Here is a 14,566-nt window from a genome sequence, read left to right on the forward strand (position 1 = left end):
ATGTTAGTTGAAAAAAAATAATTCTTTAGTATTATTCAAATTAAATTATTTAAAGGGATTAAAGAACTGTTTAGATGAACTTTTAATAATTTAAGAAATTGAAAAAATAAAAATAATTTGATATTTAAATATTGTATATAAAATACTTTTAGTCTATTATTATGTTTAGATATAATAATAGAGCAATGCTAAGAGGCCAGTAATTTTTGTGATTGTTAGCCATCAATTAGCCATCAATAATGATTTGATGGTGTGAGATTTCATTCAATGACTCACCTTTTTCTGCTGGTTACATGTTGGCCAAAATTTAATAGAATTGCTGGCCCCCTAGACTTTTCCATAATAATATATGTAAAAGTATTTTGTATTTATTTTGTCATGTTAAAACTTTTTTAAAATATTTAAAAAAAGAATTGTAATTTTTTAAAAATGATATTTTTCTGATGTTTCTAACTTTTATTACCAAAAAATTTGTTAAACATACTAAAATTTTAAAAAATAATTAAAAAAGATTTTTAATTATTTAATGATATTCAAACACACACGAAAATTTTTAGTTTATTTACTTTTAAAAAATATCCATCTGTTATTTCTACGAAGTTTGTTTGTATATGTTGACAACAAGAATCAATAGCGCAACTGATGGACATGTGTGGTTCGGAAGCAAATTTGTCAAAAATCAAAATAGTAGACGGAAAAGAGAAAAAGAGGGTTAGATTAACATAAAATAAGATTAAAAAAAGAAAGGAGCAAGGTGGGAAGTTTCTGAGGGTGACTGGGATTAAAGTTTAACCCAGTAATAATCCTATACTAATCTATAGATAAAGGAGCAAAAAGAAAAAGATTGATGTATCCTATAAAGTCTCAATACTGATAGAGGCAATGCAAACCCACTCATTTTATTTTTTACAGATATTGAGGAAAACAGATAGATTATAATAATCAACATTTTTAATTTTGAAGACGTGTCGATATCAGGACACGTGGTGGTCATCCATGCATCACTCCGCTATCAGTTGCTTTAACAAACTGCGTTCCACAAAGGCCATGGACACGTGTCCAGCTCAGTGAATGGCACACGTAAGGGAGGAAAAAGGTGCCGTGGCCCGTGGGTGCACAAAGTTTGGAATCTTTCGGTCCTAGAGGTCAACCAGTTTCATAGACTTTAATTTAAGCCTGAGAGAGATTTTAACTTAAGAGTATATATCTTCATAGATTTTTAAAAAAATTTATATTAAATATTTTTGTTTCCAAAAAAAATTATTATATTAAGATTTTTAAATTTTATAAAATAGCATATATAAATTTTTATCGTAATCAATATTTTTATAATATTTAACAATTTTTGTATAATAAAAATGTTTTGAAAACAAAAATGCTCGATACAGAATTTTTTAAGAAACTATTTGAATATATATTTTTAATTTAATTAAACTAAGATTAATATTAAAACGTACAAGTCAATTGTAACTTTAGATGATTAAAGTTTGCTCTTCATAATGCTTGGGGCTGCCGCTTGGTCGGTTTAGGGTTACTTAAACACATTTAATATTATGTATCTGACAAATAATTTGATGGGGATTGGCACGTCGTTCAACTTTTTAGTATATATATATATATATTATTTAAATAAATTATTTGGCTTACGTAATTTCTCTAAATAGTTTTAGTCTTAAACTCGTGTGTTTTAATTAATATATAAATTATTGTATTTTGGGACGATTTATGCATGAATTGTATAGCTGAAGAAGGTATAAATTGTCCTAATTCCTTGTGTGTTAGAAGAAATAAGTAAATTGTTCTATACTAAGATAGTTAATGCCTTTTAACCTAAAATCCTTTATCCTGACACGATTTACGTGCTGCTTCCTAACCCTCTATCTCCTAGCACAATTTACGTGGGAGTCCAATCCCACGATATCCTAGCATGATTTACGTAAAAATTTTTATCCCTCGATACCCTAGGACGAGTTATGTGTTACTAAGATAAGGCACGTTAGTTTGGGACGATTTACGTGCAAAAATACAATACCTGATATCATGAAACAATTCATATGCTGGAAGAGCCTATAAATACAAGAGGATGATCTGTGTGGAGCCATATTTCAGCTGAGGGTTGCGAAAAGATGGTTGAGAGTGTGTTTTTGTTAGTTCATCATCGGAGAAAGATCTATAAAAATACAAGTGAGGGTGTAACGTTCAATAGCAAAAAACAGGTTGGAGTGTTCATAAATCCATCAACGAGTTTAGATTATTTACGAAATAGCATATTACAAAAGTTAGGTAAGTGCGGTAAAAAGCTTGTGAAGCATATGTTCTTTAGGATCCCTATCTTACTTAGGTAAGGTTATGTACAGTTTGAAAAATATGATATGCTAGGTGATGACGACATTCGTGTTATATTTTACAGTCAATCCAAATTTTCAGATTTGGGAGCTATGGAGTTGTTCGCGAGAATGGCTGATGTGGAGGGTAGCTCCGATGGATCTGCTCCAAATTCGCCCACCGTCGGAGTAGATGGTGCTTCAAGTGCCATTCCAACCCGTCAGACGTTGCCGCCCACGTTTCATCTCCATCATTTGCAGCCCAACTGCCTATTCATGCCGATGATGGAGATTACCTGGGTGATGTGCGTACCTTCGAAGAGCTTGTGGCGGCAATAAGAGGGGGACCAGTATTGGATGGTGCAATTACGTTCATGGAGGTCAGGGATAGGGATCCACTTGCTGAGGTCATAGGCGATGATGATTCAGATTCAGAACCACCCATTATTGGTGATGAATCTGACGGTGAGGATGACACAAGATTAGTTGGGAGATCGCAAGGCCAATCAAGTTCTCAGACACAACAGTATCCTCCACACTTTTCTACCTTGGATCTTGAGGTAATGAATCAACTAGCATTTCCAGGTCAACAAATGTCAACTATTCACAGAGATGAGCACGCTATGTATGGGACAGAGGAGTTTGAGGTCCGGCAGCGACTTCAGAGTAAGGAGAAGGCAGTGTTGACAGTGAAGAGTTATAATATTCGTCGTGGTGTTCAGTATAAGGTGTTTGAGTCGTACCAGTTGAAGTATCACGGGAAGTGCGTTCAGTTATAATATTCTTTACATTCCGATTGGAAACTCTACAGAGACACCTATACAACCAAAACAACGTGGCCAAACACCTGCTATACCTACCGGGTCCGTCGAGATCTACAACATACGGGAGCCAGCCTAAGTGAACTCTAGCACCAGACTCGTTGCCAAAAAGAATCGTGGACAATAACATCATGATGTAACCACACGCATAGACCTGTACGTCGGCTCTGTAGTATCAGTCGGCATGACTCTGAACCTGTTTTGAAACCAGCCATACGACACGGTGAACTCATCGATACAGTCCTCAGGAGGAAGTCCACCGAACAACTCTTCAAACCACTGCCACGCAGGCTTTCCACCCTCCATCAACTGCTCAAATCCACTGAGACACCACTAACTGGAAATCCATCAACAGGGAGGCCGAACTGATATGCCACATCCTGTAAAGTAACAGTGCACTCCCTACATGGCACGTGAAAAGTGTGAGTCTCTGGACGCCATCGCTCAACAAAGGCACTAACCATTGGCTCATCTAGCTTATACTAATAATCATTTAGCCTAGCAACATGTAGCAATCCGGCGCTATCTAGGTAAGGCATAATACGGTCATGCAATATCATCTTTTGGTGCCTACGGATGCTCCATACACACCGGATTGGCTGATAATAGAATAACAAGCACAGTCACAACTCAACATCGCATAACAACCAAAAACATGTATCAGAAATCAACCTCACCCCTAAGCCAAACAAGAACCATACCAATCCTAAGCATGTTAAGCTTAAGGTTTTACAAATTTCTAACACAACAAGCTTTTTTTTTCCCAAAAAAACTCACATTATTATAACTAAACACATCAACGTCATTGACTATATCAGTTGTAAACCAAATTAACCACTAACCTCTTCGTCGATAAAACCTGCCACATGCGTGATGCCATTCAATCGGTACATGTCACATTCGTTCCTCGCCATCTTGCATCACCCCCCAACGCCACCAAACCAACCTTCAACCGTCGCCAACCCAACCTTCCACCGCCGCCCTTATCACCTCAATCCTCCGTCGTGGGCCACCCTCAACGCCGTGCACCGGAGGCCACCCCTTTCGCCGCCTAACCAACCCTCCACCGCCGCCGACTTTCCTCCATCACACCCTTCCTTCACTTTTTGGCCATGGCACTCCTCCACTCAAGTAAGTTCCTCGCCGCTAATGGGGCCTCACGAATGAGACATTACTCGTGGTAAGGAAACTAGGGTTGGAGGGTAATACATGATTCATTCTAGGCTGTTGAGGGGTGTATAGATGCATGTAAATTGTGCTGGGTTGGTGGGGGTTAGGATTGCATGTAAATCGTGCTAAGGTATTGTGGGGATTGGATTCGCACGTAAATCGTGCTAGGGGGTAGAGGGTCAGGAAGCAACACGTAAATCGTGCCAGGGTAGAGGATTTTAGGTTAAAAAGCATTAACCATCTTAGCTTAGGACGATTTACTTGTTTCTTCTAATACACAGGGGGCTTGAACGATTTATGCCTTTTTCAGCTATGCAATTCATGTATAAATCGTCGCAAGGTGCAATGATTTATATATTGATTAAAACACACGAGTCTAGAATGATTTATATATTATATGGTTTAGGAGATTCCTTAAAGACTTTAATTGTGTATAATTAACACAACACATTTAAACTATTTATGTGGATTCCAAGATGGAAATATTGTATGTAATTGACTCATTCTTCCTTTTCATTATTTGTTAAGTAGAGGAACCTCAAAAAGGTACAATTTAATATTAGAGGAATTATTCGAAACATACAGTATTTTAGATTTTTTTTTGTTTTTTTTTTTTACATTAGACACTTTAATTAAGAGTTCATAATGGAAGAAATTTAATTAAGAAATTTGATAGGAAGATTGGTAATGAGGCTTGGCTATCTATATTTATTTTAAGATCTTGAGTAAATTACACTTAGACTATTGTCTTGATGTAATTTGCAATAATGGAACTTTTAGAGTAGAAAATTCTCATTTTTTTAGATTTTAGACTATATAGACAATTTATTCTTTTTATAAGTAGTGGAATTATTAAGAGATTATAATTAGTATAACAAATTTTTTTGGAATTTAATCCTAAAGTCTTTGATAATATATTTTTGAGAAAGAAGAAGTTGAAAAGACAAATTCATCATATCCAAAAGTGATTGAAAGTTACTGGTATTATGTTTTTGAAAATCAAAGAAACTGAGTTAAGAAAAGACTATAAAAAACTATTGTTACAAGAAGAGCTCTTTTGATATTAGAAATATAAATATAAAAAATTTTCATCTTGCAAAATTTGTTATGCAAAAATCAAAACAAAGTTCATGATCTTTATGTTAAAGGTGATTTTTGTCCTACTGATCTAGATTTTCTCCATCATGAGACTCTCACATTTTATAAGGATCTATTTGGCACAATTGAAGAAGTTGAAATTGATTGTTTAAGGGACGTTCTCATGCTCTTTGTGAGTGTGAGGTTGGAGCTTTGCTTATTACACTAGTCTTCTTTGTAGAGGTGAAGTTAGCAGTCTTAAATATGAATCCTTTCAAAGCTTCTGATCCGGATGATTTTTAATTTTTTTTCCTTTCAAAGAATATTAAGAGATAGTGGACAGTTAAATTTGGAATATTGTCAGAAGGGCTTTTTCTAGCGATCTTTTCAACCTTAGGATGATTTCTCTTGGTGTATCGACCTTTCTAATCAATATTTCTGATTTGATAAGTGGTGTCTTGATGATCCAATTGCTAAGGATCTTTTTTTGTGTGCATATTTATGATTTTGATTTGACTATTAGAGATATTTGGCAAAGTGATCAATGAGACTTTTAGGATATTTTCTCTCTTATTCTAGAGGACGTTAGATAGCACTTAAACGGGTATAATCCGAACTTACAAGGTGGAGAGAGACCTAATTGAATTTTGGCATTCAGTTATCTCTAAATTTTATTTAGCTAGTAGTTGATATAGTTGGTTGGCTAAGAAGAAATTAGGTTGGAATAGACATGATAATTGGTTGAGTCTGACGACGTCACATTCTAAAAAAGTTCAAGTTCTCGTAATGCTTTCTTTACGTTCGAGTTTAGATTTATTCGTGATTTAGCTCAGTTGAATACTTGTCATTGCTGTCAACTTAGTCCTAAAATTGTTCTTTATTGTCTATAGAATTTTTCCAATTATAGAGATTTGGGCATTGTTTGAATTATATTATGATCACTTGGACTTATAACACTGGCTTTGTCAAGGTCTTAGTCTTAGACTCTTGGAAATGCTTTTCTTTTTTACTTGATTATCTGGTGAATTTGGAGAAGCATGGAAATTATTTATTTAGTCCCAATGATTCTTAAAGTACTAGTAATGCAGTCAGTTTAATTTGTAGTTTAACAAAGAAGTTGCTTAGTATCTTCTCAATCCATTCAGTTTTGTTCTCTTCCTCCCTTTATTTGCACTAGACTCCTCCTATCGAATCCATTAAATTGAATTGTGATGTTAATTTTTTTTGCTTCTGATGATTTATAAATTTTGAATATATTTTTCGTAATTTTGATAGTTGTTGATTAAAGAATTGTACCGTAAAAAATTAAAATTTATAATGTCTTTTTTGCTAAGTTATATACAATTTGAAGGAAAGAGATGCTGTACGAAAATGATTATTTGTATACTCTTTTTTTGATAAATAGACAAATACCTGATAATAATATTTCAGAGTAAAATTTGATAAAATAGATTAAGAATATTATAAATTAGAATTGGAGTGTTATTATTATTTTAATTCAAAAAAATATAAATAATAAAGCGAACTGTATAGCCAAAGCAACTATTTTCAACAAGAGTCTTATTTAAAGTGACTTCAACTTTAGAATGATATTTAATATTGGATTAACTTAGACATGACTCCAACCAATTAACCAAGAAAAGTAGAAAACCATATCTCTTTGCAATGTAAAAATGTGCCCTGGAAGTATAGCTAAACTAGTGCATGGAATGTTTCTCAGGGGAAAAAGGGATATTTTTGTGGTTTTGGTGAGGGTCATTACCAGCCGCGTATGCTTCATCAAATATTCAAACATATCCCCATTGGAGCATTGGGCTACACATGCTTCGAAAAGCCCAGTCCACACTTACCCGGTATATATCCATACAAAAATTAAGTGATAAACCGAAAATTGATTGAGAAAAAGAATTAAAAAGTGGGAATCAAACCGCACGATAAATTTTACCTGGTTATTGTGACTTTTCTTGGTTGAATTTAAAACTAATTCTAGTTTGAATTAGCAGCTCTATTTGTCTGGAAGTACCCATTTCGTTTTCAAAAGAAAAGAAAGTGTATGCACATGAAATTCCATCCCAGAAGTTGAATCTGGTATTTGGTTTCCAAAAGTAATAATGTGTGGACATTAAAAAAAGCAAGCAAGCAAAACACTTGTCCTCCACGCTTCCACCTCCCCAATAAGGCAATAACTTTGTTTTTATTTACAAACGTAACCACCTCCCCTTTCCTTTGAGCCCATTTGCCTTTCATTTTCTATCCCACAACTCCACGTGCGTTTATATTACTAGTTTGAAATTAAATGACTTTCGAGTCTCGTCAACATGTAATATTACTTACAGAATTATTTTTTTTCGATTAACAACACTCAATTTTTTAAAATTATTTTATTTAATTTAAAGAGCAATGCTAGGGGCAGCAACTTTTGTGATTGTTAGTCATCAACTAACCATCAATGATGATTTGATGGTGTGAGATTAGTGTGAAATTTTATCCAATGGTTTACCTTTCTCTGCTGGTTACATACTGGCCAAAATTTAATAGAATTGTTGCCCCCTAAATTTTTCCTAATTTAAATTTTAAAATTAACTAGTGTTAAGTAACTAAAACCTGTTTGTTATACTTTTTCTTACCAGCTAGACTTCTAGTGCAATATAAGAGAACGCACCACTTGAGAATAAGTTTGACTATATTTCTCATTATTCCTCTAATATTTTTGGAAATCAAACAAGGTAATTTACCATCATCCAAATCCGACTTTATTAACAATGAAATAATGACCTACCATATAGGAGCTGAGAGTGTGCAAGTTTATTTAATTTAACTAGTTCTACTCTCTAGGGTCAAACATACACTTGAAACTTTTATAATATGTATGTTGGTTACTGCCAAGTGCCAAATGTATCTACTCAGTTGTTAAAGACAGAGCACATGGAAGAAAAAGCAGGGGGGAATGTGTAATGTTTATTGGAGTAGCACCAAATTGATATTTTTCTCTATTCTTGTCTTTTGTCTTGGGTTAGATGTTCAATCACAAAAGTGGCATATGCAGAGTCTAATCTCTCTTTAATTTAATTGGTGATTGTTCATGTTTTTCAAAAAAATTATTGATTGAATTGTGGTAGTGTAGAAAAGTGTTGCTCCCACTAGCAATGCAATAACATAATAACATTCAATTGTGACCACCAGAATGAAGACTAGTGAAGAGTGAGTTAATTCTTTGGTTATGTACCTATCATCATTCTTTACTTTTACTAGAGCTTCAATTGTTGACTTTGCATATATTTTCTACTAGCTAGTGTTAATAGGGTGGCATATTCGGTTGGGTTTTAATTTATCACCCGTCCCCGACAAGGCGACAACTCTCGTGTCACGCGTTCCACTTCGCATTTTCGTTGCCACATAATAATAATAATATCATATGATCAACAAAAAATTATTATTCTTTTATCAATATTTAATTAAATAAGGAAAAATTATTATTTTTATCAATATTTAATTAAAGAAGATATTTTTATATTAAATTTTAAATTCTAAATTTTAAATCTTAAATTCTAATGAGATAAAAATAAAACATTAGTGATATAAAATATTTATTAATATTAATAAAAGTAAAATATTATTTTAGTTTTTAACATTTGAACCAAATTTTAATTTGGTGTCTAATGTTTTAAATGATTTATTTCAATTTTAAAAAAAATTTAAATGGATTCAATATTATCTTATCATTAAATTTAAAACAACTAATTTGTATATTGAATAATCAATAATATTTGATTTAGGTATCTAAGTAAAATTGATCTATCAACGATTACTAATATAAAAGTTTTTCTTTTAATTTTAAAACGTTAATAATTGGTTGTTAGGATATAAAGTTTTGTATAAAAAAAATGAGGAAAAGTGCCACAAGAAGATTTTGGCTTTTGTTTTCTCATACATGAAAAAAGATATAATTTAATTAGTAATATTATTAACGTTTACGTCACTCGTCTTATGGTTAGTGTCAAATTTAACCATAAAACTACATTGACCTATTTAAAATTTTTTATGACAAGAATAGAACCTTAAAACTAAATTAAAATTTGACCCAAACATTAAAGACTAAAATAATACTTTAGTGAATTAATAAAATATTAACCTCCTAATTTGTACTATTAATTAAGAAGTCCATCACGTAACAGAACAAAATCTTTACCCTCTCCCATCCTCTTCCAAGAAATGACGGGTTCCTACCACCTTTTGGAGTTTTCCTTGCAATGCATATGATATGATATATAATTGCTTTTTCCCATCATCCACTTTATTTTAATTTCCATAAATATAAATAACAAAATCTGATACAAATCTACATGTATAAATAGGGAGTACTAGCTTAGTAGCAAGCAACGTAACTTAACGAATCTAGACTAAGTAGTGTGTGTTATATATCCATCCATTATAAGGAAGTAGTGCATAATGTGCTAAGCTACAATATTAACGATGATGATGATGATGAAAGGCACCGCAATGATTCGCTTGTTCTCTGTTGTTGTTCTAGTAGGGCTCTGTCATCTGATATGCTTGACGAGAGCAGTCCCTATCACAAGTAAATTCAAAACTATCATATAATTTTAATCAATTGCTGAATTATTCACAATCGATCGTGTTCTAATTCTAGCTCGCTTCTCCTATATACATTTGTAATTTTGTAAACAGGAACCCAAAGCCTTATTATGCATAAAGGTCCCCAAGTTGATGCTGCTTTATTGGCGGTGGAGAATATCAACAACCACAACGTTAACCTACAACGAGTAAGTTAAATTAATATACTAATTATATGCATGCATCGTTTCTTAGTAACAATATTGATAATAATAATGCACAGGAAGTTGTCATCATCAGAGAAAGAGACTTGGAGGAGACAAGAAGTAGTTCAGCCGTTAATACTGAGAGGATGAGGTTGTTGGAACTGCATGACTACCCACCTACAGGGTCTAATGACCGTCACAATCCAAAACCACCATCTCCATAGCATTTCAATGTTGTGTATTGATCGACCATAATCAACCCATGTGGCGTCTGCCTCTACGTATGAATTTTCACTATATATTATGAATGAATATCATGTTTTATTATGTTATGCTAATTCAGTGTTATTAGGGAATAAATTAAACTAGTTTCTCAATAACTTGCTTAAGTGGAAGCAAAAATGTAAGCTGCACTGATGAAGATGAGTATCAATTATTAATTAATTGAGACGCGACCGGCGACCCTGTGTCTGTCACTTAAATTTCTGTTATTATATATTGATTTAAAAAAAATTATGCACAACATAAAATCGACTATTAAAATTATAAGTATATGTGTAATTTAATTTAATATGTATTTTATATTTTAATATATATTTTATACTTTTAATTTTAATAATTAATTTTAATGTGCATTTGACATTATTGATTAATTTATGAAAAAATATAGGTAGACAATGAAAATATTAAACAATGTGAATAATAGATATATTGAATGTTCAATTTACTAGGTGTTCAGATGGTTATTCTAATATCAAGGATGGAAAAGTCTAAGGACCACCAGTTTTATTAAAATCTGTCCAGCATTTAATCTACAAAAGCAAAGTGAGTGATCTCTCACCTTTGGATGAAATATCACATCATTGAAATCACCAATAATAACTAATTAATGGCTACAAATCACAAAACTTGCTCGTCCTCTAATACTCCTCTATTAAAATTTAAGTGAATAATTTTAGAAATGTAGTGTGTTTTACTTGAATTTGGTCAATTTTAGAGTCCATTATTCATATTATTTAAAAAAATCATAGGTTACTTTGGTTACTTAACATAGCACTTAATTTATTTGCACATAATTTATTTATATTACACTACTGTTCATTCACTTCAACCTTATTAGCTTTACAATAATGTTTCTTAAGTCCCTCCTACATACAATCATACTTATTATTAAATTTATAATTTTTAATTTATCATATATAAATTTTATTATCTTAATTTAATATTAATTAAATACTTACGTTTTTACTTTATAAGTCTCTTTACTTTAAAATATCTTGATCCTTATTATTATTATTATTAAAAATTTCAAAGAATAACATTTTAATTTACAAAAATTGATTAGTGTCAACTTAAAAATAAGATAAAAAAATATTGGACATCTAAATTTTTCATTGATATTATTATGCATTCAATATTATTTTTGCCATTAAACACCACTATTGACTATTGGCACCAAATTTGAACTCGACTAAAAATAGAATGTCGATGCATGTCAATGGTGAAATCTAAAGACATTTAATCAAGTAAGAGTAAAGTTATAGGTGATACGAAAGACTAAACAAAAAGGTTACATGTGTAAATACAATTTTATCCAATTACGACGAACGTGAAAACATTACTTGAGAAGTATTACTTGACTATCAAGCTGCAGCGAGAACGTGGGTGCTTGTCTGTGAGGAACAAGTAATGGAGAGAAGGTGAGTAAGGTTAATGAATGCCAAAGAAAATATCTCAGTAGAGTTCTTTTTCTATAAATATGAGAATCAAAAGAGTGAAAAGGGACTTCCATTTAACATCACAAAATCACACTAAAATTTTGCAAATTCTCAGTCACACTGACTCAATAGAAAATTATAGAATGCAAATACATACGAGTGTAAGGAATCAATTCATTTTATTTATTACATTTGTTTAACCATTTTTTTTAGTTCGGTTTTGTTGATTCAATTTCTAACTTTGTTCTATCAAATTGAGTTCATTAGTTCATTTAAATAAGTGTTGGGGTTTAAATTCCGCTTTATACATATAGCAGCAACCTATTGATCAGTAACAGACTCTTAATCTATCATGTTGGAAGATACCGTGAACAAAAAAGAAAAATCTAACTTTATTCTTCATTTTACTTGTTTGAGCAATTTTCTTTTTTTCTTTAACTCTTAATTTACAATTTTTTTTTATTTTACTTTAACCTTTTGTTCATGTTAAACATTTATTTGTACCCTTTATTATTATCAATCCAAGAATTTCAGTATATTTTCACTATTCGTAAAATTTATTTCAACATTAAAATTAATAAATTTTGAATCGAACTCACTTTTTTGGAGAAGAGTCAAATTAAAATTATTGATACAATATCTGTGTCCAAATTAAACAAACATAAAGCGAAACAACTATATTTATGAAACATCAAAGATTGGTATGAATAATCTTTTGTAAATATATAAAAAACAATGAAAGCAATATGTGTTGTTATATTTTCTACACAAATTAAATGATATGATACTTTGATTTATGTTTTATATATATGTTCCGATGTTTAAAAATCAGTTATAAATTAATTAATAAATTTTTTTTATATAATATTATAAGTTATAAGAAATCCGATAAAATAATAAGAAGATTACATGAATAAAAAAAAATAGAAAATTGTGCATTTGCGCAGAATCATTGCTGCTAATTCACAATCGTAACAAGATCAACAATTCCGTGGGCTTGAGCTTCTACTGCTGACATAAAAATATCTCTTTTCATGTCTTTAGATACAAGCCATACAGATTTGTCCGTTCTTTGTACATAATATATATTTTAATTTTTATCAATTATTTTTAATATTAAAAGTAAAAGTTCATGACGCATATAACATTACTCCTTGGTCGTTACATAGCCAAGTAAGCACCAAGGTAAACTTGGAGATGAATATACGGGTGGAGAACAAGCACAGAAAATCATACCTAATGAGAAAATATTCGATTTGATTTCTGAAGTTATATTTAAGTATTAATTTAATTTTTAAAATTTTAATTGTTTTAATTTAGTTTTTAAATTTTAATTGACTTTATAATGAAAATTATCGTAAAGACTAACGTGATTAAAATTTAAAAATTTTAGAGACTAAACTAAGACAATTAAAATTTTAAAGATTAAATTGAGACTCAAATATAACTTTAGACACTAGAATATTTTTTCCATAACTAATATTATATTATATAAGAGGGCGAGGAAGCTATTAGGAATAATTAGGATATTTTGAATAACAAAGGTGAGAGTTGCTTTCAATTTTTTTTTTGGAAATATCGTAAGACCAATTTTATGGTACCCTCATTGGAAAGTGCAGAACAATATAGTGGAAGGGAAAATGAAGAACAAGGAGTAGTTAGGATTCCGAAGGAAGTATTCTCTATATATGAGGTGTGGAAGAAGTTTTCTGAAAGCTCATGGTATTCGAAACCAACTAATTTAGAAGCTTTTTCTTTCAGGTAGGTCGAACAACTTTTATTTCTAAACATTACAAGATTACAAACTCACCTACACTATATGCTTATACACACAAAATATAATACTTTAAAAAATTTTATCCAGTACTTGATTTCAATTAAATTTTGAATACAGATGTAATTGCTGACAAAGCAAATAAATTGTCATTACGCCAAGGCTTCAACCACATCCAAGGTAAGGTAAAGTCTGATCTCCAAAGTGTTTTAGTTATTTACTTTCTTGGTTTTAGATTTTTGTCTAAATAAGTGAAAAGAAACAGGTGAATTGGTCTAACCAGGCCAAAAAAGTAACAGTTCTCACATTACTTTGACTGTTTTGGACAAGAGTAATTTAGACAAAAGCTCTTAATATAACATTATTAGTGAAGGGTAGACTCTGACTAAATAATTATCTTTATACTCCAAATCTAACCGGTCTATTTTCACCTAATCTGATTCCCATGAAAAAGGGAGAAACTCAACGTATTGAATATTTATTAGGACTTATCCTTTTGTTCAGTACTGGTGCAGAAAATTTTACGCTCTTTTTGGTCATGTTTAAAACAATAATAATTCATAAGAAAATAAACTATATATTTAATGTAGAAACAATAATACTTTATGTGAGAAACACATGGCATTATGCCTATATAATTAAATATATTATTTAATCTAATAATTTTTAACTATCAACTTGACATAATACATGTCAGTTAATGTTATCATGTATCTACAGCTTCTCCAACACATTAATAGAACGAAGTCGTGGGAACAGAACATCCCCCCGCGCTTTCCCTAATAGAACGGCCATTACCTAATAGAACGGCCATTACCAAATCATGTCTTAGAAAGTCTGATACGTAATTACAATCTATCCCAGCAAGTTTATGAAATTTAATTGCTAATGGGATTGATAA

General features: G+C 31.3%; 1 protein-coding gene across 1 annotated transcript; it reads left to right on the plus strand.

The window, feature by feature from the left end:
* The first annotated feature begins 9,786 nt into the window (after positions 1-9,786).
* LOC107463490 (uncharacterized) lies at positions 9,787-10,621 on the plus strand. The gene is made up of 3 exons (XM_016082286.3): positions 9,787-9,971; positions 10,082-10,176; positions 10,251-10,621. The coding sequence occupies exons 1-3, from the start codon at positions 9,866-9,868 to the stop codon at positions 10,395-10,397; spliced, it is 348 nt and encodes a 115-aa protein (XP_015937772.1). The 5' UTR covers positions 9,787-9,865; the 3' UTR covers positions 10,398-10,621.
* Positions 10,622-14,566: the final 3,945 nt, after the last annotated feature.

The sequence above is a fragment of the Arachis duranensis genome, chromosome 8 (genome assembly GCF_000817695.3).
Source record: "Arachis duranensis cultivar V14167 chromosome 8, aradu.V14167.gnm2.J7QH, whole genome shotgun sequence".
In the NCBI taxonomy this organism is placed as follows: domain Eukaryota; kingdom Viridiplantae; phylum Streptophyta; class Magnoliopsida; order Fabales; family Fabaceae; genus Arachis; species Arachis duranensis.

Excerpts from the sequence above, each read along its gene's own strand:
- LOC107463490 (XM_016082286.3), top strand. The coding sequence starts at position 9,866 with ATGATGATGATGATGAAAGGCACCGCAATGATTCGCTTGTTCTCTGTT. Across the intron at positions 9,972-10,081 it reads GAGAGCAGTCCCTATCACAA|GAACCCAAAGCCTTATTATG; the intron begins GTAAATTCAAAA and ends TTTTGTAAACAG. Across the intron at positions 10,177-10,250 it reads ACAACGTTAACCTACAACGA|GAAGTTGTCATCATCAGAGA; the intron begins GTAAGTTAAATT and ends AATAATGCACAG.